This window comes from Cetorhinus maximus, chromosome 11 (assembly GCF_964194155.1).
Source record: "Cetorhinus maximus chromosome 11, sCetMax3.hap1.1, whole genome shotgun sequence".
Classification (NCBI taxonomy): Eukaryota; Metazoa; Chordata; class Chondrichthyes; order Lamniformes; family Cetorhinidae; genus Cetorhinus; species Cetorhinus maximus.
Genome location: NC_135889.1, coordinates 26,173,828 through 26,198,790, shown reverse-complemented (window position 1 = coordinate 26,198,790; position 24,963 = coordinate 26,173,828). Strand labels below are relative to the sequence as shown.

Sequence of the window (24,963 nt, the reverse complement as noted above, 5' to 3'; positions counted from 1 at the left end):
TGAGACAGAGCAGGGACAGCTGCTGCAGAAACAGTTTGGGAGAGAGCTGAGACAGCAGTTTCAGACACAGTGTGGGAGAGAACAGGGAGTGCAGCCTCAGAAACAGCGTGGGAGAGAGAGTAGGACTGCAGCTTAAGAAAGAGCGTGGGAGAGAGAGCGGGAACATCTGCTTCAGAAAGCGTGCAGCCTCAGAATCAGTGTGAGAGAGCAGGGACAGCTGCTGCAGAAACATTGTGGTAGAGAGCGGGGACGGCAGCTTCAGAAACAGTGTGGGAGAAAGCAGAGACATCAGCTTCAGAAACAGTGTGGGAGAGAGCGGCGAGAGCAGCTGCAGAAACCGCGCGAGAGAGAGCAGGGACAGCAGCTTCAGAAACAATTTAGGAGACAGCATGAGAGCAGCTGCAGAAACCGCGAGAGAGAGAGCAGGGACAGCAGCTTCAGAAACCAATTGGGAAAGAGCGGGACAGCAGCTTCAGAAACAGTGCAGGAGAGAGCAGAGACAGCAGCTTCAGAAACAGTGTGGGAGAGAGTGCGACAGCAAATTCAGAAACAGTGTGGGAGAGAGCAGGGAGTGCAGCCTCAGAAACAGTGGGAGAGAGCGGGACAGCAGTTGCAGAAACAGTGCATATAAGAGAGCAGGGACAGTAGCTTCAGAAAGAGCGTGGGAGAGTGTGGGACAGCAACTTCAGGAAAGGTGTGTATGAGAGAGCAGGGACAGCAGCTTCAGAAACGGTGTGTGTGAGAGTGCAGGAACAGCAACATCGGAAATGCTGTGGGAGAGAGCAGGGACAGCTGCTTCAGAAACAGTGTGCGAGAGATAGCGGGACAGCAGCTTCAGAAACAGTGTGGGAGAGAGCGGGACTGCAGCATTAGAAACAGTGTGGGAGAGAGCAGGGACAGCAGCTTCAGAGATCGTGTGAGAGAGAGAAGGGACAGCTGCTGCAGAAACACATTGGGAGAGCGCAGAGACAGCAGCTTCAGAAACATTGTGGGAGAGAGAGCCAGGTCAGCAACTTCAGAAACTGGGAGGGAGCAGGAACAGCAACTTCAGAAACAGAGTTGGAGAACGCAGAACAGCAGCTTCAGAAGCAGTGTGGGAGAGAGCAGGACAGCAGCTTCAGACACCGCGTGAGAGAGAGCAGGGACAGCTGCTGCAGAAACAGTGTGGGAGAGAGCAGGGAGTGCAGCCTCAGAAACCGCGCGAGAGAGAGCAGGAACAGCAGCTTCAGAAACAGTGTGTATGGGAGAGCAGGACAGCTGCTCAGAAACAGTGTGCAAGAGAGCAGGGACAGCAGCTTCAGAAGTAGTGTGGGAGAGAGCGGGACTACAGCCGCAGTAACAGTGTGGGAGAGAGCAGTGACAGCAGATCCAGAAACAGTGTTGGAGAATGCAGAACAGCAGGTTCAGAAGCAGTGTGGGAGAGTGCGAGACAGCAGCTTCAGATACAGTGTATGGGAGAGCAGGACACCTGCTCAGAAACAGTTTGGGAGAGCGCAGAGACAGCAACTTCAGAAGCAGTGTGGTAGAGAGCAGGGACAGCAGCTTCAGACACATTGTGAAAGACACCAGGAACAGCAGCTTCAGAAACTGTGTGTGAGAGAGTGGGACAGCTGCTTCAGAAACAGTGAGGGGAGCGCGGGGACAGCAGCTTCATAAACAGTGTGGGAGAGAGCGGGACAGCAGCTTCAGAAACCGCGTGTGAGAGAGCAGGGACAGCTGCTGCAGAAACAGTTTGGGAGAGAGCAGAGACAGCAGTTTCAGACACAGTGTGGGAGAGAACAGGGAGTGCAGCCTCAGAAACAGTGGGAGAGAGAGCGGGACAGCAGCCCCAGAAACAACGTGTGGTGAGAGCGGGACTGCAGCTTCAGAAACAGCGTGGGAGAGAGAGCGGGACTGCAGCTTCAGACACAGCGTGGGAGAGAGAGCGGGAACATCTGCTTCAGAAAGCGTGCATGGGAGAGCAGGAACAGCAGCTTCAGAAAATGTGCGTGAGAGAGTGGGACAGGAGCTTCAGAGTCAGTGTGGGAGAGATTTGAGTCAGCAGCTTCAGAAACAGTGGGAGAGAGCAGGGAGTGCAGCCTCAGAAACAGTGGGAGAGAGCGGGGCAGCAGCTGCAGAAGCAGTGTGGGAGAGAGCGGGGCAGCAGCTGCAGAAGCAGTGTGGGAGAGAGCTGGAACAGCAGCTTCAGAAACCGCGCGAGAGAGAGAGCGGGACAGCAGCTTCAGAAACAGTGTGGGAGGGAGTGGGGACAGCAGCTTCAGAAACAGTGTGGGAGAGAGCAGGGACAGCAGCCTCAGAAACAGTGGGAGAGAGCGGGATAGCCGCTGCAGAAACAGTGCATATGAGAGAGCAAGGGACAGCAGCTTCAGAAACAGTTTGGGAGAGTACAGGTCAGCCTCTTCAGAAACACTGTGGCAGAGAGCAGGATAGCTGCTTCAGAAATAGTTTTGGAGAGAGCGTGAAAGCAACTTCAGAAACAGTGTGGTAGAGAGCAGGGACAGCAGCTTCAGACACATTGTGAGCGACACCAGGAACAGCTGCTTCAGATAGCGTGTGTGGGAGAGCAGGAACAGCAGCTTCAGAAACAGTGTGGGAGAGAGCGGGGACAGCAGCTTCATAAACAGTGTGGGAGAGAGCGGGACAGCAGCTTCAGAAACCACGTGAGAGAGAGCAGGGACAGCTGCTGCAGAAACAGTTTGGGAGAGAGCAGAGACAGCAGTTTCAGAAACAGTGTGGGAGAGAACATGGAGTGCAGCCTCAGAAACAGTGGGAGAGAGAGCGGGACAGCAGCTCCAGAAACCATGTATGGAGAGAGCGGGACTGCAGCTTCAGAAACAGCGTTGGAGAGAGAGCGGGACTGCAGCTTCAGAAACAGCATGGGAGAGAGTTGGGACAGCAGCTGCAGAAACACTGTGCGAGAGGGCGGGAACAGCTGCTTCAGAAAGCGTGCATGGGAGAGCAGGGACAGCAGCTTCAGAGACAGTGTGGGAGAGAGTTGGGACAGCAGCTGCAGAAACAGTGTGGGAGGGAACGGGGCAGCAGCTTTAGAAACAGTCTGTGTGAGAGGGCGCGACAGCAGCTTCAGATACAGTGTGTGTGAGAGGGCGGGGGCAGGACAGCTGCTTCAGAAATGGCGTGCGAGAGAGCAGGGACAGCTGCTTTAGTAGCAGTGTGGGAGAGAGAGTGGGTCAGCAACTACAGAAACCGCGCGGGAGGGAGCCGGGACAGCAGCTTCAGAAACAATTTGGGAGAGAGCGGGAGAACAGCTGCAGAAACCGCGTGTGAGAGAGAGCAGGGACAGCAGCTTCAGAAACAATTTGGTAGAGAGCGGGACAGCAGCTTCAGAAACAGTGCATATGAGACAGCAAGGGACAGCAGCTTCAGAAACAGTTTGGGAGAGAGCAGGACAGCCTCTTCAGAAACACTGTGGCAGAGAGCAGGATAGCTGCTTCAGAAATAGTTTGGGAGAGAGCGTGATAGCAGCTTCAGAAACAGTGTGTGTGAGAGAGCATGACAGCAACTTCAGAAACAGTGTGGTAGAGAGCAGGGACAGCAGCTTCAGACACATTGTGAGAGACACCAGGAACAGCTGCTTCAGAAAGCGTGTGTGGGAGAGCAGCAACAGCAGCTTCAGAAACTGTGTGTGAGAGAGCGGGACTGCAGCTTCAGAAACAGCGTGGGAGAGAGACTGGGACAGCAGCTTCAGAAACACTGTGCCAGAGAGAGCGGGACAGCAGCTTCAGAGACAGTGTGGGAGAGAGTTGGGACAGCAGCTGCAGAAACAGTGTGGGAGGGAATGGGGCAGCAGCTTTAGAAACAGACTGTGTGAGTGGGCGCGACAGCAGCTTCAGAAACAGTGTGTGTGAGAGGGCAGGGGGCAGGACAGCTGCTTCAGAAATGGCGTGCGAGGGAGCAGGGACAGCAGCTTCAGAAACAATTTGGGGGAGAGCGGGAGAACAACTGCATAAACCGCGCGTGAGAGAGAGCAGTGACAGCAGCTTCAGAAACAATTTGGTAGAGAGCGGGACAGCAGCTTCAGAAACAGTGTGGGAGGGAGTGGGGACAGCAGCTTCAGAAACAGCGTGGGAGAGAGCGGCGAGTGCAGCCTCAGAAACAGTGGGAGAGAGCGGGGCAGCAGCTGCAGAAACAGTGCATATGAGACAGCAACGGACAGCAGCTTCAGAAACAGTTTGAGAGAGAGCAGGACAGCCCCTTCAGAAACACTGTGGCAGAGAGCAGGATAGCTGCTTCAAAATAGTTTGGGAGAGAGCGGGACAGCAGCTTCAGAAACAGTGTGTGTGAGAGAGCAGGGCAGCCGCTTTAGAAACAGCGTGGGAGAGAGACCGGGTCAGCAGCTTCAAACACATTGTGAGAGAGAGCGAGAACAGCTGCTTCAGAAAGCGTGCATGGGAGAGAGCGGGACAGCAGCTTCAGAAACAGCGTGGAAGAGAGAGCGGGACTGCAGCTTCAGAAACAGCGTGGGAGAGAGACCGGGACAGCAGCTTCAGAAACACTGTGCGAGAGAGCGGGAACAGTTGCTTCAGAAAGCGTGCATGGGCGAGCAGGGACAGCAGCTTCAGAAACTGTGCGTGAGAGAGCGTGACAGCAGCTTCAGAAACAATGTGGGAGAGAGCGGCGAGAGCAGCTGCAAAAACCGCGTGAGAGAGAGCAGGAACAGCTGCTGCAGAAACAGTTTTGGAGAGAGCAGAGTCAGCAGCTTCAGAAACAGTGTGCGAGAGAGCGGTGACAGCAGCTTCAGAAACAGTGTGGGAGAGAGCAGGACAGCCTCTTCAGAAACACTGTGGCAGAGAGCAGGATAGCTGCTTCAGAAATAGTTTGGGAGAGAGCGTGAAAGCAGCTTCAGAAACAGTGTGTGTGAGAGAGCAGGGCAGCCGCTTTAGAAACAGCGTGGGAGAGAGACCGAGACAGCAGCTTCAGAAATACTGTTGGAGAGAGCGTGAAAGCAACTTCAGAACCAGTGTGGTAGAGAGCAGGGACAGCAGCTTCAGACACATTGTGAGAGACACCAGGAACAGCTGCTTCAGAAAGCGTGTGTGGGAGGGCAGCAACAGCAGCTTCAGAAACTGTGTGAGAGAGAGTGGGACAGCTGCTTCAGAAACAGTGTGGGGAGCGCGGGGACAGCAGCTTCAGAAACGGTGTGGGGAGTGCGGGGACAGCAGCTTCAGAAACAGTGTGGGAGAGAGCAGGACAGCAGCTTCAGAAACCGCGTGAGAGAGAGCAGGGACAGCTGCTGCAGAAACAGTTTGGGAGAGAGCAGAGACAGCAGTTTCAGACACAGTGTGGGAGAGAACAGGGAGTCCAGCCTCAGAAACAGTGGGAGAGAGAGCTGGACAGCAGCTCCAGAAACAACGTGTGGAGAGAGTGGGACTGCAGCTTCAGAAGCAGCGTGGGAGAGAGAGCGTGAACAGCTGCTTCAGAAAGCGTGCATGGGAGAGCAGGAACAGCAGCTTCAGAAAATGTGCGTGAGAGAGCGGGACAGCAGCTTCAGAGACAGTGTGGGCGAGAGTTGAGACAGCAGTTTCAGAAACAGTGGGAGTGAGCAGGGAGTGCAGCCTCAGAAACAGTGGGAGAGAGCGGGGCAGCAGCTGCAGAAGCAGTGTGCGAGAGAGCTGGAGCAGCAGCTTCAGAAACAGTGGGAGAGAGCAGGGAGTGCAGCCTCAGAAACAGTGGGAGAGAGCGGGACAGCAGTTGCAGAAACAGTGCATATAAGAGAGCAGGGACAGCAGCTTCAGAAATAATTTGGGAGACAGTGGGACAGCAGCTTCAGAAACAGTGCAGGAGAGAACATGGTCAGCAGCTTCAGAAACAGTGCAGGAGAGAACGGGGACAGCAGCTTCAGAAACAATTTGGTCGATAGCGGAACAGCAGCTTCAGAAACAGTGTGGGAGGGATTGGGGACAGTAGCTTCAGAAACAGTGTGGGAGAGAGCAGGGAGCGCAGCCTCAGAAACAGTGGGAGAGAGCAGGACAGCAGCTGCAGATACAGTGCATATGAGAGAGCAAGGGACAGCAGCTTCAGAAACAGTGTGGGAGAGAGCAGGACAGCCCCTTCAAAAACACTGTGGCAGAGAGCAGGATAGCTGCTTCAGAAATAGTTTGGGAGAGAGCGTGACAGCAGCTTCAGAAACATTGTGGGAGAGAGCAGAGACAGCAGCTTCAGAAACAGTGTGGGAGAGAGCGGTGACAGCAGCTTCAGAAACAGTGTGGGAGAGAGCGGCGAGAGCAGCTTCAGAAACCGCGCGAGAGAGTGCTGGGACAGCAGCTTCAGAAACAATTTAGGAGACAGCATGAGAGCAGCTGCAGAAACCGCGAGAGAGAGAGCAGGGACAGCAGCTTCAGAATCAATTTGGGAGAGAGCGGGACAGCAGCTCCAGAAACAGTGCGGGAGAGAGCAGGGCCAGCGGCTTCAGAAACAGTGTGGGAGAGAGTGTGACGACAAATTCAGAAACAGTGTGGGCGAGAGCAGGGAGTGCAGCCTCAGAAACTGTGGGAGAGAGCAGGGACAGCAGTTGCAGAAACAGTGCATATAAGAGAGCAGGGACAGTAGCTTCAGAAATAGTGTGGGAGAGAGTGGGACAACAGCTTCAGGAAAGGTGTGTATGAGAGAGCAGGAACAGCAACTTCAGAAACGGTGTGCGTGAGAGTACAGGAACAGCAACATCGGAAATGCTGTGGGAGAGAGCAGGGACAGCTGCTTCAGAAACAGTGTGCGAGAGATAGCGGGACAACAGGTTCAGAAACAGTGTGGGAGAGAGCAGTACAGCTGCGTCAGAAATAATTTGGGAGAGAGCAGGGACAGCAGCTCCAGAAACAATGTGTGTGAGAGAGCGGGACTGCAGCATTAGAAACAGTGTGGGAGAGAGCAGGGACAGCAGCTTCATAGACCGCGTGAGAGAGAGAAGGGGCAGCTGCTGCAGAAACACATTGGGAGAGCGCAGAGACAGCAGCTTCAGAAACATTGTGGGAGAGAGAGCCGGGTCAGCAGCTTCAGAAACTGGGTGGGAGCAGGAACAGCAACTTGAGAAACAGTGTGGGAGAGTGCAGGGACAGCAACTTCAGAAACAGAGTTGGAGAATGCAGAACAGTATTTTCAGAAGCAGTGTGGGAGAGAGCAGGACAGCAGCTTCAGAAACCGCGTGAGAGAGAGCAGGGACAGCTGCTGCAGAAACAGTGTGGGAGAGAGCAGGGAGTGCAGCCTCAGAAACGATGGGAGAAAGCGGGACAGCAGCTCCAGAAACAATGTGTGTGAGAGAGCAGGACTGCAGCTTCAGAAACAGTGTGTGTGAGAGAGCAGAGCAGCTCCTTCAGAAACAGTGTGGGTGAGAGAGCGGGACAGCAGCTCCAGAAACAATGTGTGTGAGAGAGCGGGACTGCAGCTTCAGAAACAGTGTGGGAGAGAGCGGGACAGCAGCTTCAGAAACCGTGTGAGAGAGAGCATGGACAGCTGCTGCAGAAACAGTTTGGGAGAGAGCAGAGACAGCAGTTTCAGAAACACTGCGTGAGAGAACAGGGAGTGCAGCCTCAGAAACTGGGAGAGAGGGGGACAACAGCTCCAGAAACAATGTATGGAGAGAGCGGGACTGCAGCTTCAGAAACAGCGTGGGAGAGAGAGCGGGACAGCAGCTTCAGAAACACTGTGCGAGAGAGCGGGAACAGCTGCTTCAGAAAGCGTGCATGGGCGAGCAGGGACAGCAGCTTCAGAAACTGCGTGAGAGAGCGTGACAGCAGCTTCAGAAACAATGTGGGAGAGAGCGGCGAGAGCAGCTGCAAAAACCGCGTGAGAGAGAGCAGGAACAGCTGCTGCAGAAACAGTTTTGGAGAGAGCAGAGTCAGCAGCTTCAGAAACAGTGTGCGAGAGAGCCGTGACAGCAGCTTCAGAAACAGTGTGGGAGAGTGCGTCGAGAGCAGCTGCAGAAACCGCGCGAAAGAGAGCGGGACAGCAGCTTCAGAAACAATTTGGGAGACAGCAGGAGAGCAGCTGCAGAAACCGCGAGAGAGAGAGCAGGGACAGCAGCTGCAGAAACAGTTTTGGAGAGAGCAGAGACAGCAGCTTCTGAAACAGTGTGCGAGAGAGCGGCGAGAGCAGCTTCAGAAACAGTGCAGGAGAGAACGGGGACAGCAGCTTCAGAAACAATTTGGGAGACAGCAGGAGAGCAGCTGCAGAAACCGCAAGAGAGAGAGCAGGGACAGCAGCTTCAGAAACAATTTGGGAGAGACCGGGACAGCAGCTCCAGAAACAGTGCGGGAGAGAGCAGGGACAGCGGCTTCAGAAACAGTGTGGGAGAGAGTGCGACAACAAATTCAGAAACGGTGTGGGAGAGAGCAGGGAGTGCAGCCTCAGAAACAGTGGGAGAGAGCGGGACAGCAGCTGCAGAAACAGTGCATATAAGAGAGCAGGGACAGTAGCTTCAGAAATAGTGTGGGAGAGAGTGGGACAACAGCTTCAGGAAAGGTGTGTATGAGAGAGCAGGAACAGCAACTTCAGAAACGGTGTGTGTGAGAGTACAGGAATAGCAACATCAGAAATGCTGTGGGAGAGAGCAGGGACAGCTGCTTCAGAAACAGTGTGCGAGAGATAGCGGGACAACAGTTTCAGAAACAGTGTGGGAGAGAGCAGTACAGCTGCGTCAGAAATAATTTGGGAGAGAGCAGGGACAGCAGCTCCAGAAACAATGTGTGTCAGAGAGCAGGACTGCAGCATTAGAAACAGTGTGGGAGAGAGCAGGGACAGCAGCTTCAGAGACCGCGTGAGAGAGAGAAGGGGCAGCTGCTGCAGAAACACATTGGGAGAGCGCAGAGATAGCTGCTTCAGAAACATTGTGGGAGAGAGAGCCAGGTCAGCAGCTTCAGAAACTGGGAGGGAGCAGGAACAGCAACTTGAGAAACAGTGTGGGAGAGTGCAGGGACAGCAACTTCAGAAACAGAGTTGGAGAATGCAGAACAGTATTTTCAGAAGCAGTGTGGGAGAGAGCAGGACAGCAGCTTCAGAAACCGCGTGAGAGAGAGCAGGGACAGCTGCTGCAGAAACAGTGTGGGAGAGAGCAGGGAGTGCAGCCTCAGAAACGGTGGGAGAGAGCGGGACAGCAGCTCCAGAAACAATGTGTGTGAGAGAGCAGGACTGCAGCTTCAGAAACAGTGTGTGTGAGAGAGCAGAGCAGCCCCTTCAGAAACAGTGTGGGTGAGAGAGCGGGACAGCAGCTCCAGAAACAATGTGTGTGAGAGAGCGGGACTGCAGCTTCAGAAACAGTGTGTGTGAGAGAGCAGAGCAGCCCCTTCAGAAACAGTGTGGGTGAGAGAGCGGGACTGCAGCTTCAGAAACAGTGTGTGTGAGAGAGCAGGGACAGCAGATTCAGAAACAGTGTGGGAGAGAGCGGGACAGCAGCTTCAGAAACCGTGTGAGAGAGAGCATGGACAGCTGCTGCAGAAACAGTTTGGGAGAGAGCAGAGACAGCAGTTTCAGAAACACTGCGTGAGAGAACAGGGAGTGCAGCCTCAGAAACTGGGAGAGAGGGGGACATCAGCTCCAGAGCCATGAGGTTACAGACTGTGGTTGAGTATGTTTCTGCTGCTGCTGGTGGGCTGCAGTGTCTCCTGGTTGCCCAATCTTGAGTTGTTATATCTGTTTGAAATCTATCCCATTTAGCATGTGGTTACCCCTCAATGTTGGGCGTCGTCTCCACAAGAACTGGGTGGAGGTCACTCCTACCGATATTGTCATGGCCAGATGCATCTGCGGCAGGCAGGTTGGTGAGGATGAAGTCAAGTATGTTTTTCCCTCTTGGTTCCCTCACCACCTTCCGCAGATCCGGTCTAGCAGCTATGTCCTTCAGGACTTGGCCAGCTCGGTCTGTAGTAGTGCTACTGAGCCACTCTTGGTGATGGACATTGAGGTCCCCCAACTATTCTGCGCCCTTGCCACCCTCAGGTGCTTATTCATCAACTGAGGTGGGGGGGTGGGTACGTGTTAATTAGCAGGAGGTTTCCTTGCCAATGTTTGACCTGATGCCAAGAGACTTCATGGGGTCCAGAGCTGATGTTGAGGATTCCCATAGCAACACCCTCCCAACTGTTTACCACTGTGCCGCCCACCTCTGGTGGACAGGACATAACCAGGGATGGTGATGGTGGTGTCTGGGGCAGTGCCTGTAAGGCATGATTCCATGAGCATGACTATGTCAGGTTGTTGCTTGACAAGTCTGTGAGACAGCTCTCCCAATTTTGGCACTAGCTGCCAGATGTTAATAAGGAGGACTTTGCAGGGTCAACAGGGCTGAGTTGGCTGTTGTCGTTTCCAGTGCCTAGGTAGATGCTGGTTGGTCAGTCCGGCTTCATTCCTTTTAGATTTTTTTAGTGCCTGTGTTAGGTGAAGCTAGGAGAATTGGTCTCTGAAAACTTTCAGTGGCTGGGTTCTGCTTTGGAAAGCTCTCCCCCTCCTTCCTCTTCACAGAGTTTTTCCGCTCTGCATCCTCTGATTCCTGTCCTGGACGTGTTTCAACCACAGCCCCACATTTAGATCAGGTCCACTCTGACTGTAAGCACCAACCACCAAAAAGCAACTTCAAAAACCCAGCACAACACAATTGTGGAACAACTTCCACAAACTCAGCCTAAGTCAAAAATACCTCAACTGGTACATGTTGAGAAATAGTACTGGTACAGGTACAATCTTGCAGCTGAAAGCTTGATTCTTGTGGAGTGGTGTGTAAATTTGTCCAATGGACCTGCAAGGTCCAAATTTGAAACATGGAAACTTTACAGCATAGAAGGAGGTCATATTTGATAGATGGACTTTCATATTTGGCGGTTGGATGTCAGCTGTGTGACATCAGGACAGTGCTGATTCAGTTGTTTCTGGCCTAACCCTAACCCCATAAAGTGACAGATGATGATTCATCACACTGGGACTAATTGCACAACCTCATAAATTATTTTCTGTGTTTTGTTTGGAAAGTATATGGAAAGCATAACTTTCATCAGTATCTGGATAACTCACATCAGTAGTGAAGGAAACCACTCTAACAATAACCACATTGTGAGTGCTGATCAATATCTTGTGACAATTGTATATCACAGAAACTATTCTGTTTCAGTGATTCTGTTTTTCTTGCCTACTGGTGCTCTGGAATAAACCTGTATGACAGGGCAGATTTCACATCACCAGTGCTGCAATGCTGCACATGTGCAGGTTTGATCCAGCCAGCCCAATGGCTTGCTATATATAAGCAGTATGATTCCTGATCTGTGATAAATTAACCATTAGGCTGCTACAGTTAGCTTTAGTGCTTTTGAGCTAAAAATGGGAAGAAAATTAACCAATATTCCTATTCCCAATTGCTATTCCCAGATGCATGTGTATGGATGATGGATTGGAACAGGATTAAGTTTAGCGGAATTGTTTTCTGCAGTTGAATGCCCTGCTGCTAACTTCTGTAAGCTTTTACATGGCAATGTAATGGAAGGCTGCCAGGGCCCCTAGAATTCAACCCTTGCAAAAATCAACAGAACAGTATTTTGTTTTTATTTGTACTCAGGGCATGGGTGATGGTGTAAAGCCACATTTATTGCCCATTTGTAGTTTCCTTTAGAGTAGTACTTCGAAACGTTTTCCCACTAGAACCCCTATTTGAGCCTTCAAAGTTGCCGTGACTCTCAGTGGGAGCTGTAGGGGTTATGAGACCTGTGAGAGCGGTGTGGGGGGAGGTGGGATAGGGTGTGGTGTTGAGGGGGCAGAAGAGGAGGGAGAAACCTGTGAGGGCAGGGCACCAGAGATTTTAAACTCACCTCGTGAACCCCAATTTGGGAAGCCCTGCTTTAGGGCATTAATAGTCAATCATGTAGTGATTGAACTATAGACCAGATTGGGTAGCTTTCATGGTCATTTTTGTGACATTTATTTTTTAAGGTGGAATTTGAACTCAATACTCCTGGATTGCTAGCCCAGTATAGTAATCTTACACTGTTGTACCCTAGATATTAATGCCTAAGTCAATAAATTCTGCATCTTTGAATTTTAAAAAAGGCACCAATTAGCAAGATTCCTTTTTAAACATATATCTGAACATTGAATAATGTCAGTGGAATGATGTGAGCAGTTTGAATTTCGTTAATTTATTATGTTTCTGGGTTTCATGCAGAAAAAAGGCAAGAAAGGAAAGAAGAAGAAAGGAAAAGACCTTACAGTTAACAGGTAGCAGTCAAACTAGAAACAGCCATATTCTGTGTCATGAAGAAATACTGTGCAAATTAAATATTAATCAAGCTTTAATCTCAACAAGACTAATCATTATTTCAAATTTGCCAAATTTCAGAAATAAATTTCAGTCAACTAAATCTCTAAATGTTCTATCTTTCCTCTTCTAACAATATTCCTAGAATGCATCATGGAAGGACTCTATTGGCACATTGTACCTGTGCAGGCTCTTTGAAAGAGTTATCCCATTACCCCCATTCCCCATCTCTTTTCTTGTAGCTCTGCATTATTTTCCTTTCCAAATATATATCCTATATCTTTTTTAAAGTTATTATTTGAATCAGCTTCCAACACTTTTCCAGGCAGCGCATTCCAGATCATACCAAGCTACAACATAAAATAAATGCTCTCCTCCCCATGGTTATTTTGCCATTGATCTTAAATCTGTGTCCTCTAGTTACCAACCCTCCTACCACTGAGAATAGTTTCTACCTATTTACGCTATCAAAATGCTTCAAAATTATTAGATGCACCCTTAATCTTATGCTCTAAGGAGAACAATGCCAATTTCTGTAATCTCTGCATTGAAGTGCCTCACCCCATTCTAGCAAATCACCTCTGCACCCTCTCCAAGTCTTTGCTATCCTCCCTAAAGTGAGGTGTTTAGAATTCAGCACAGTACTGTTGCTGAGTCCAAATTAGTGATTTGTAAAGGTTTATCATAATTTCTTTGCTCTATGCCTCTTTTATAAAGCCCAGGACCCTGAATGCTTTTTTTTTAACTTATCAAGTATTCCTGCCACATTCAGATATTTGTGGATGTGAAACTTCAGACCTCTTTATTACGTGCCCCCTTTGAAATTGAACTAGAACTTTTTAAATGTTAGATGTTAAAATCACAGTTTAAATGTGATACATTATTTTATTTCAAAATGACTTGAATGGCATTGTCAGTAAAATGCTTTCAGTAAAATTAATAATGCTAGGAATAAAAGTAGAAACTTCACATACCTCCTTCAGGCTCAGAGCCTGTCCAGGAGGCTGGGGTGGATTCAGCTGTCACCGCTGTCAAGCATCTCCCCATCTGTTGCACATTCCCTGCTGTCCATCTGTCAGCAACTCCTCACTGCATGGTTTGTTCAAGACTGCAATTGCCTCTTCACCTAGTTTGACTACAATACACTTCGTAGAATTACACAGCAGATCGGTTATTGTCTATAAACAGAAATTACCCTTTGTTATTCTGATGAAGAGTACACAGCCAAAATGTCATAATGTAATCACCCACCTTTTCCCTTTGCAGATGCTAAATTAGCTGCTATGTAATTCCAGCATTTGCCATTTTCCCGTTTTATTTTATAACATTCTTTTCAATCACAAAAGTCTGAGTAAAGGGACGTTATTTTTATGTTGATATGTTTGATAAACCTTTTAGCATTTCTGCAGCTGTAGATGTGATTCTCTGATAGTATATTGCCTTGTTGGTGCCAGGTCAAGAACATCACTAAGCAGCTGCAGAGCACTCTGAGGCGGGAGGGTGAATAGCCCATATCGGTACAATGATATAGGGAGAAACAGGGATATGATATTGCATATAGAATTTGGGAGTTAGGAAGGAGATTAGTAAACAGGACCTCAAAAATAGTAATCTCTGGATTTCACCTGGTGCCACACACTAGTGAGCATAGATATAGGAGGATACAGCAAATGAAGCTGTGGGTAGTTTCAAGATCCTGGGGTCGGTGGTGGCAGAACATCGAAGTATCAAAATGGAAATTAAGTATCTAATTAGCTCTGGTTGGAGTAATTGGAAGAGGTGCTTTGAAATGTTATGTGATGGAAATATATTAGGGGATCGTTTAGCTCAGTTAGCTGGATGGCCGATGAGTGATGCTAACAGCACAAATTCAATTCCCGTCCTGGGCTGAGGTCATTCATGCCTTCTCAACCTTGCCTCTTGCCTGAGGTGTGGTGACTCTCAGATTAAATTTACCACCAATCATCTCTCTCTGATGAGAGAACAGTCTATGGTCCTCTGGGACTACAGCAACTTTCATTTCACTAAAACTGAAAGAAAGAATCTACAAAACAGTTGTAAACAGTTGCAGAAATTTGGGCAGCATCAAGAGAAGAGGAACATTGATTGGATACTAATGAGATTTGATTGCTGAGATGGATGTATGGAGTGACGAGAAAGGACAAGTTCAGGCATCCGTACATGAAGATTGTGGGAGCATCTAAGAAAGTAACAGAGCAGAGCATGAAATTGTATGGTCATCTGTTGCACAGACAGAGAGGAAATGTCATGAAGTGAGTGATGGACATAGAAGAAGAGGAAGGCCTGAGACCAGATGGAAAGATGTGGTGGCAAGAGACTTCAGCGCAGCAGCTATGAAAGAGGAATAGGTGACTGACAGCAGCAAATGGGGAAGGTGATCAACCAGCATTGTGGCCACCCCAAGTTAAATGGGAGATGCCAAAAGATGAAGAGCAAATGAATCTGTGAACACAAGATATTGGAGCAGGACTTGTCAAGTTTGCTCCATCATTCAATACATTTGTGGCTGATCTGGGGCTTCAATTCCACTTTCCAATCCGCTCCCCCAACATCCCTTGATTTCCCCGAGAGACCAAAAGTCTGTCTTCCTCAACCTTAAATGTATCCAACATTGGAGCATCAATTCCTATGGGTGGAGAATGTCAAAGATTCAGAACCCTTTGAGTGAAGTAGTTTGTCCTCATCTCAGTCCTAAATGATCTAGTTCTTATCCTGAGACTGTGCACCGGTATTTTAGTCTCCCCTACCAACGGAAACAATCTCTTAGCATCTACCCTAGCAAGTCCATTCAGAATCATGTATGAGATCGCCTCTCATTCTTCTAAACTCTGGAGAACCAAGGTCCAATTTACTCAACCTTTGATCATAGGACAACCCTCTCATCCCAGGGACCAATTTAGTGAACCTTCTCTGTAACGCCTCTAATACAAGTCTATTCTTCCTTAAAGATGGAAGCCAAACTTCACACAATATTGCAGATGTAGTCTCACCAAAAAGCTGTACAATTGTAGCAAGACTTCTTTATTCCTGTACTACAATCTCATTGCAATAAAAGCCAACATGCCATTTGTCTTCCTAGTTGCTTGCTGTACCTGCATGCTAACTTTCTGCATTCCTAAGCCTCTCTGAACATCAACATTTACAAGTTCATGCCTTTCAAAAATACTACTTTTCTATTCTTATGACTAAAGTGAATAACCACACACTTACCCACATTATACCCCATCTGCCATCTTGTTTCCCACTCATTTAATCTGCCTATGTACCCTTGCTGTACCCTCCTCATAGCTTACATTTCCACCTAACTTTGTATCATCAGCAAACTCAGATACTCTCTGTCTCTTCATCTAAGTCATGAATGTAGATTGTAAATAGCTGAGGCCCCAAACTGATCCTTGCAGCATTCCACTAGCCTGCCAACTTGAAAATGCCCCATCTCTTTGCTTTCTGTCCATTATCCAATTCTTTATCTGTGATAATGTATTACCACCAACAATGAGCCTTTACCCTGCCTATTAACATTTTGCGTGGCACCTTATCGAATGCTTTTTGGAAATCCAGTTTTATTACATCGACTGGTTCCCTTTATCTATCCTGCTGGTTACATCTTCAAAAAACACAGGTAAATTTGTCAAACATAAAACCATGTTGACTTGTCCTAATCACATTTGCTTTTATGAAGACATCTGTAATAATAGATATTAGCAAATTCCTATTGACTAGAACAAACAAGGACAAAGAAAAGTACAGCACAGGAACAGGCCCTTCGGCCCTCCAAGCCTGCGCCGATCATATTGCCCGTCAACTAAAACGTTTTGCACTCCAGGGTCCGCATCCTTCTATTCCCATCCTATTCATGTATTTGTCAAGCTGCCTCTTAAACAACACTATCAAACCTGCTTCCACCACCTCCTCTGGCAGCGAATTCCAGACACTCACTACCCTCTGTGTAAAAAAACTTGCCCCGCACATCTCCTCTATAGTTTTCTCCTCTCACCTTAAATCTATGTCACCTAGTAATTGACTCTTCCACCCTGGGAAAAAGCTTCTGACTATCTACTCTGTCCATGCCACTCATAATTTTGTAAACTTCTATCAAGTCGCCCCTCAATCTCAGTCGCTCTAGTGAGAACAATCCGAGTTTCTCCAACCTCTCCTCATAGCTAATAACCTCCAGACCAGGCAGCATCCTGGTAAACCTTCTCTGCACCCTCTCCAACGCCTCCATATCCTTCTGGTAATGAGGTGACCAGAATTGCACGCAATATTCCAAGTGTGGCCTAACCAAGGTTCTATACAGCTGCAGCATGACTTCCCAGCTTTTATACTCAATACCCCTGCCAATGAAGGCAAGCATGCCATATGCCTTCCTGACTACCTTATCCACCTGCGTTGCCACTTTCAGTGACCTGTGGACCTGTACACCCAGATCCCTCTGCCCGTCAATGCACTTAAGGGTTCTGCCATTTACTGTATAATTCCTGCCTGTATTAGACCTTCCAAAATGCATTACCTCGCATTTGTCCAAATTAAACTCCATCTGCCAATTCTCCGCCCAAGTCTCCAACCGATCTATATCCCGTTTAATCCTTTGACAATCCTCTTCACTATCTGCAACTCCTCCAACCTTAGTGTCGTCTGCAAACTTACTAATTAGACCAGTTACATTTTCCTCCAAATCATTTATGCATACCACAAACAGCAAAGGTCCCAGCACTGATCCCTGCGGAACTCCACTAGACACAGCTCTCCATTCAGAAAAGCACCCTTCCACTGCTACCCTCTGTCTTTTATGACCAAGCCAATTCTGTATCCATCCTGCCAGCTCACCTCTGATCTCGGGCAACTTTACCTTCTGTACCAGTCTGCCATGAGGGACCTTGTCAAAGGCCTTACTGAAATCCATGTATATAACATCCACTGCCCTTTCATCGTCGATCATCTTTGTCACTTCCTCGAAAAACTCGATCAAGTTAGTGAGACACGACCTCCCCTTCACAAAACCATGCTGCCTCTCACTAATGTCTAATGTCAGGCGAACTGACCTGCAGTTCTGTAGTTTTCTGTAACCCTCCTTTGTTGAAAAGTGTGTTACATTTGCCAACTTTCAATCTAATGGGGCTGTTCCTGAACTTAAAGAATTTTGGAAAATCATTTCCAGCACATTCACTATCTCTCCAGTGTTCTGTTTTAGAATCCCAAGATGTAGGCCATCAGTACTTTTTTTCTGTTGATATTAATTACCTTAATTTCCTTATTCTTTAGTTTAGCCTCTATTTCTGATACGCTTAGCTTTTATTTCTGTCCCTTCCTGTCTCACTCTGCTAGTCCTTACCACCATCGCTTCACTGTTCCATTGCCTTGATTTTCTCTTTGGATTTCTAAATCTCTCTTCATCCACACCCTCCCCACCCACTGTCAGTTTAAAGCCATTTCCACAGCATAGTAAATAAGGTTGGTGAGCGGCAGGCACATGAGAACCTAATTTTGTAGCACTAGCGGAGACCAGGCTGATAAAAAGGGCAGGACTGGGTAACACATATACATGGATAATGTAGTGTAATGGGTTAGTAGAATAGTTATGGTAATGTGTAACGTAGACCATGAGGTAACAGTGACATCAGCAGCCATGTGCTGGAGACTCTGTACGGCAGCTAGAGCCTACTTAGTTGCTCATCGTGTATATAATGTACATTGGTTGAAGTAACTACCCGAGTCAGACTACAGTCCCTCTAGAAAAGATACACCAAGCCACCAGCATATGAAACATTGTAGTAGCAGTGATGACACCAATCTAGCCAAGTTTTGGTGCCATTGACAAGAACATCCACAGCCCACAAATGGAACAAACCCTGATTGGAACGACAATCTGCAAGTGTACCTAAGCAGGAGGCCAACAGGAAAAGGTAACGATGGCAGCACTCGACAAGCAGTCACTGCCCCTACCCTGCCTGTTCGAAAGACTCAATGGCCCACTCAGAGGCCAACATTGGAAGACATGGCGAGAGAACGTCTTGAGGTACCGAGCAGCCTCGGGTCTCCTTACCAAGGAACAGAGCAGGGTTAGTTCATTCCCAAACGTTGTAGGGCCTATCGCCAATGAGATCTTTCTCAGACGGTGGATAGAAGAGACTTCCGCAGACTTTGAATCTGTTTTAAAAGCATTTTTTACTCCAAAACAGAACTTCATTGCCAGGCGAGCGTACTTCAACAGAGATCCCACAAACCAGGGGAATCTGTCAAATCACTCCTTACTGCCCCGTTTGAGTTAGCTAGATGTCATGAACATGGAGCATTAAAAGGCGACCGCACACTCAATCGATCATTTCATGGTGCTAGCCAGGGAGTGAAATCAGCCTCTCGCCCTCCAACACAGCAAGGAGTCGAAGATGTCCACTCGCCGTTTAGGCCCTGCCCACGCTAAAGCCCACCAAATTGGCCAAAAGGGCAGGAAACCCTACAGCAGCCATCTTGAAGTGCTTACGCTGCGGCACACAAAAGCTGTACAGGCAGCAAGATTGTCCAGCAGGGGCACAGAGTTTCCGATGTGGGAGGACAGGATACTTCCAGTGGTCCTGTATATTTAAAACCTCCACTAAGGGAAGAAAGCAACAGAGCAAATATGGCTTACAGATCACCCAGAACATAGACCACAAACAAACAAGTTTCCTGGGTGATGTACAGGACCATCAACAAGTCTCCCGGTCCATCACTTTGGAAGTTAAAGGTTTTAAAACCCACTTTAAGCTTGCGACTGGCGCAAGTGTTTCCATGCTTGGCCGATCATTTAGCATGGCTCAACACAGTTCCCATCCAAACATTAGACATCAAACTTCAAGGTCCAGGGGAACGAATCTGCTGGTGAAAAGTCAGATCACAGCCAGCCTTTGACACAAGGGGGCAATAGGTCACAGAAACCCTCGATATTCGGTGAAATCAAAGTCTCTCTTTACTCAGCAGAAATGCGTGCATGCAACTGGGCATCCCACGAAAAGTGGTCAAAACCCTTCAACCAGACAACAGAACTGAATTCCATCAAGAATTCCCACAGCTTTTCCAGAGGTTTGGTAGGCTGAAAAATAAATACTATATTACACTGCTTCCAAATGCCATGCTGATGTGCCTATTTACCCCAAGAGGGTACCACATCCTCTGCTGCTGAAAGTCAAAAAGGAAATTGACCATGTGCTGCATGGAAATGTCACATCACCTGTCACGAGCCAACCCGGTGGTGTTTGGGGCTGGCAACAGTCCCCAGATTGAATGGCCAGCTCAGGCTTTGCATTGTCCTCACAAATTAAGCAAAGCAATCCAGAGGAAATCCACCCAATGGCATCAGTGGACAACAGCCTGGCAAAGCTTGTCAACAGTGTCATCTTCACCAAATTTGATGCTAATAGTGGGTTTTGGCAGATACCCCCCCAAACAGGAGTCCAGGCTGTTAACAACCTTCATCACGCCATTTGGACACTTTTGTTTCAACTGCCTTCCCTTCGGCATCTCATCAGCTCTGGAGATAATCCTGCACACAATGTCCAGTATCTTAGGAGCCATTTGTCACATGGACAATGTCCTTCCCCATGTGCCCACAAAAGAGGAGAATGACGACAGAGTTTGGGAGATTCTCAATGTCCTACAAGAGGCAGATCTCACCTTAAATAAGAAGTGTCAATTCACCAAAACCACCATCAAATTTCCAGGGCATATCATTCAAAGACAGGGTATCATGGTAGACCCTCAAAAACCAAAAGTCATCAGCGACTTCCCCAACCGAAGTGTGTCACTGATGTCCAGAGGTTCCTCAGAATGACCAATCAGATTGGCAAATTTATTCCAACCTTAGCCACCATTATGGAACCTGTAAGAGATCTTCTACGAAAAGGCCAACAGTGGTCTAGAGCATTGAACAAATCAATGCATTTCAATGTAATAGGGAAAGGTTGGTCTCTTCAGATGTGCTGGCACATTATGATCCAAAATTGCCCAGAGTGGTAGTTGCCGATGCATCCTCAACATGTCTTGGAGCGGTTCTCATTCAAGTCCAGAAGAATGGCAATAGGAAGCCTGTATACTTTACCTCCAGACCATTGACAGAAACAGAGCAATGCTCTGGCACCATCGAAAAGGAAGCACTAGCAGTCACATGGACAGTAGAGAGGTTCTCTGAGCACCTGATGGGTTTACCTTTTTACATTGTGACCAACCATAAACCCTCTTGAATTCCATGGAGATTGTCAAAATGCATCCACACATTCAAAGGTTCCGGCTTTGGTTGATGCATTACCAGTACACAGCTGTACATGTCCCAGGAAAGTCGCAAACCATTGCTGATGCCCACTCCAGAGCTACAGTGGGCCAAACTGTTCCCCAGGATTTCATATTTGTATCCGAGCTGGAAACATTCTCTTCGACCATAATGAACTTCTTGCTAATCTCCACCAGAAACCTGCAGGAGATCCGAAGAGCACAAAAAGAGGACATGGAATTTGCCCAAGCACAAGAACTCTGCCAGAAAGGTTGGTCCAAATATATCCAGCTGTTCCGTAAATACCATGAACAACGTAGACACTTAACCATCGTGGATGATCTCTTGGTTTTTTGATCACCGCCTACTAATTTCTAAGTCAATGAGGGAAGAGATCCTCCATAGGCTCCATGGAGGCCACCTGGGAATTGCAAAGTATGGAGCACGCGCACTGCAATCTTTGTGGTGGCCGGACATTACACAGGTGTCCAAGATTTCATTTCCTCCTGCCACACTTGCAAAATTAACAGCCAGACACCCAAAGAGCCCCCAGTACCGCTTTCCAGACAGACCTTGGCAGAAACTGGGTCTTTGATTTTCGGGGCAAGACTTACCTCGTTGTTGTAGATTACTAGTGGCCAGACTTTACACCACTACAGCCGAGTCGGTGATCAGGGTGCTGCAGACCATGCTGTACACACATGGCTTTCCAGATGAAATTGTCGCAGGTAATGGGCCATAATTTTCCGATGACCATTTTAGGAAATTTGCTGATGGGAATGATATCACCCATGTCACCAGCTCTCTCCAACCACAAGCTAACGTAGAGGCTGAAAGATTGGTGCAGACCATCAAGACCTTAATGACCAAGAATTTTGACTGGCATTCAGCCCTGCTGCACTGCTGAATTACACCTGTAGATAATGGTTTCTCACCAGCGGAACTGCTCATGGGCCAACACCTGTAGACGCAAGTTCCTCTGCTGCCAAGGAACCTTCAATCTAACTTCACCCCTGCTGACCACAAGAAGGTAAGAAACAGGGAGACTCCGTGTTAAGCAACAGCATTGGTACAACTCCAGACATAGGGCCAAAACTCTAGCCCCCTTAACACTGGGCCAGAGGTTTGGATTCGGAACTGTAAATCAGAAGGTGTCGTCCTTCAAAGAACAGAGCACCCACGGTCATACCTGGTACAAGCACCTTTTCAACACAACAGGAGAACCCACAAGAGCACAGGTCTTCAGTTACCACACAATGTGGGATGGAGACTCCAAGGACACTTTGAGCGGCTTGCCAGATGCTGACCCACCCCAGGACCCAATTCAAGACTATCTGCCCTGCTTAGCAGTCACAACAACACAGTCCAAAGCGGTGAAGGCACCACAAAGCCTTAACCTCCGACCAGTGAACTTTGGGGCAGAAGGTGGCAACGTAAATTGTTTAAAGTAAATGCGATGTAAATAGTTTTAACAAAAGCTGTTATTATTCAAGAAGTTGATAGTGTACTTGGGAGGAGGTGTAGTGTAATGGGTTAATAGAATAGTTATGATAATAAGTGATGCAGACTATGAGGTAACAGTGACAATCCTTCCTCCAATATTCAACCCAAAGACACATTACAATGGTTTGAAATAATTACAGGCTGTCTCAATATCATGTTATTAATTTATAGGGTGAGTTTGTTTCGTTTGGGTTCTGTCCATTGAAGTGCTTTGTGTTAACGTTAGCAATTACTGCATAAGTAAAATATCATGAAATTAGGCATCCAACATAAATTCTAAAATGATTGCCTGGAGTTAATAAGAGATAAGAAAGAAACAGAACTCAAAGAAATCATGTACAGATATTAAAACTGTCTAAGAGCTTTTATGGAATCTGAACTGGCTGGTTAGACACAGCTTTTTAGTTTATACTGATCCCAGCTGACTTGTGCACGGCCAGTGAATTCTCATAACCTTAAAATTGTCCTTGTATTTCTTGCCCAGAAAATTAGCATTACTAATACGTAAATAAAAGGTGAAATAACACCAGGAACGCCAAATGGCTGCAACAACCAAACTGCTATCATCACAGCTTCACCCTAACTCAAAAGGACAAGTGCAATAGGTTATTTGTTTGTGCTATTAATCTGCAAATATAGAAATAAAAAATTCACATGGGGGTCCTGTTAGATATGATCTTTCTATGATGATTGTCCAACAAGCGAATCTAACTAATATTTGCAAAAGAGTTAGAATTGCATTATAACATCACTTCTGTTTATTGGAAGTGTTGCAATAGGAGAAAGAGCATCAGTGAGATTCAATGATGTAACTTTTCAACAAAATGGTATCTGAGGGAGTAAATGTATTCACAGAATAACACTGCCCAGAAGGAAGCCATTCAGCTCACCTTTCCAGTAGTAATAGGTAAACCTCCCACCATTTAGCTTAGCCTTGGTGCAGTTCCTTGGATACATAAAATACTTACCACAGAAATGATATCCAGTAAGTGCTGATCAATGGACACACAGACCTGAACCATAGTATAAATAGATATGCACTAAAAGTTAATCTTGAATTTACATAGGACAATTGATTCCCTCTATGAAGAATTAATTCGTGAAGGTCTACTCATACAACCAAGAAATGTACGACTCTCTGATTTTATAGGTATGGAGAAAACTTTCTACTTTTGCAAATGATACATGTGAGCTGAACAGGTTGATCTGTAACATTAGGTTCTGGACAGCTTATGGGAAAATGAGGCAACATTTTTAAGGGAACGTGGTATTTTTTATGATCCCAGCTGAGGTTACCCCTGGACAAGCCTGATCCCAGCTTGATAGATCCTCACTTTTAATGTGTTCGTTTATATATGTGGAGAGTTGCTACTGAACAGTGTCACAGAAGTCAGCTGATGAACTTTTAACAAAAGAATAAAACAGATGAACTATATTACAATACTCTTTCACCCACAAGTATATCTTTACAGATATATACAGATTTGTAAGGATAACACAAGTTACAAAAGTTATCTTATACTCTAATGTTCACAGTAAGTACACAGTCCGTGTAAACCGAAAGGCACCCTGTGGTCAGACACAGCAAACTCTGAAACCAAGTGACAGATGCTACCTCAATCAGATGCTATGGATCTCTCATCAACATTCCACCCCCCCCAGACGCTTGTCCCACCGTGAGCCAGCCGATCTCACTGAACCCTGTCTTTCCAATCTCCATTCTCCAAGAACTCACTTTGGAACCTTCTCCCAAACTGACGCGCTCTCTCAGATGGCTTTCGCAAGGGTTCACTTTCAGGGTTTCAGACTCTCCTTCTGATGTTCCTCTCCCCAGGGTCACCACATGCAATCAAGCTGTCTTCCACACATTCTCTTTCACTGACTCAGATATCAAAAGTACAGCACTACTTCATATGTCTATAGCAAAGAATTATAGAACTTCATTTGTCTCTTTGGACCATCTGGCTTCTTACAAGCCTTTATCTCTTTAAGCTTGAAGTTTGGAGCCTTTCTCTCTCTCTGCTCCTTACTTTTACTTCCACAGAATAGGACCTTTTCCAGGTTCCTGTCCTTCCTTTGACTAGATGGTCTGCTTGGGGCTTCCTCCTGTTCCACTCCCCTGGATTCTTGGGGAATTTCTTCTTTAGCTTGAGACTTGCTATCTGTCCCTTTTGGTCCAGTCTGTCTCTGGCAGCTACTTTCAACCAACTTTAGCTTGGAACTGGCTATCTGCCCCTCCTAGGCTGCTTTAGTCTGGCAGGTGTCTTCAAAAACCAGCTGAACTCAAACAGCTTCCAAATCAAACTGCTGTTTCTAGTTTCTTCTGTGTATGCCTATGGGAGGGACCTGCCTCTCTGGACTCCTGTTGCTAGGCAACAGCCCAGTTTTTCCACTCTTGTTTGTCTAATTTAGCTGCAGCAGTCGTAAAACTCTCATTAGAAATGCAGGCACTTTTTAAAGTGAAACTAAAACTCAATTTGACCTTTTTTTAACACACAGATACAGAAATACAAATCAAACTTAAGGATTAAAGCTAAAACTCATTCCTAACACCCACAAATACAAATATAATTTACTTAAACCATCCCTATTTCCTAAGTTTTTATACATTTATTGTATCATTTGTAACTTTAAATAATGGTTACAGCCTACTTCAATATAGTACTGAGTATCTTGGAGGGAGAGGTAGCCTTATAACAGAGGGGCGGAATCTGGTGAAGCTCCTGGAAGCAGGAAATGAAGCGGCTATCAAGGAAAGTCAGGGCATGGCTATATGTTGGAGGGAGGTGGGGTTGTGGCAGCCCAAAAAAGAGTCATTGGACCAGAGGAAGGGAACTGGCTGAGAGAGGAAAGATCAATATCTACCAAAGGCAGCACATAGAAGGGAGATCAAGGATAATTGAGGGCAGATAAATGATGAGGCTGGGAGAGCTGAGGGTAACCAAGG

The 24,963-nt window shown here is 47.3% G+C and overlaps 1 protein-coding gene across 1 annotated transcript in view; it reads left to right on the top strand.

Annotated features, from left to right (window-relative positions):
- Positions 1-24,963, top strand: part of LOC144686962 (dynein regulatory complex protein 11-like) — a 378,502-nt gene that overhangs the window by 221,400 nt on the left and 132,139 nt on the right. The window contains exons 10-11 of the mRNA XM_078552808.1: positions 12,138-12,207; positions 23,084-23,166. Coding sequence (XP_078408934.1) covers positions 12,138-12,207; positions 23,084-23,166 — 153 coding nt within the window. The remainder of the gene's footprint in view (positions 1-12,137; positions 12,208-23,083; positions 23,167-24,963) is intronic.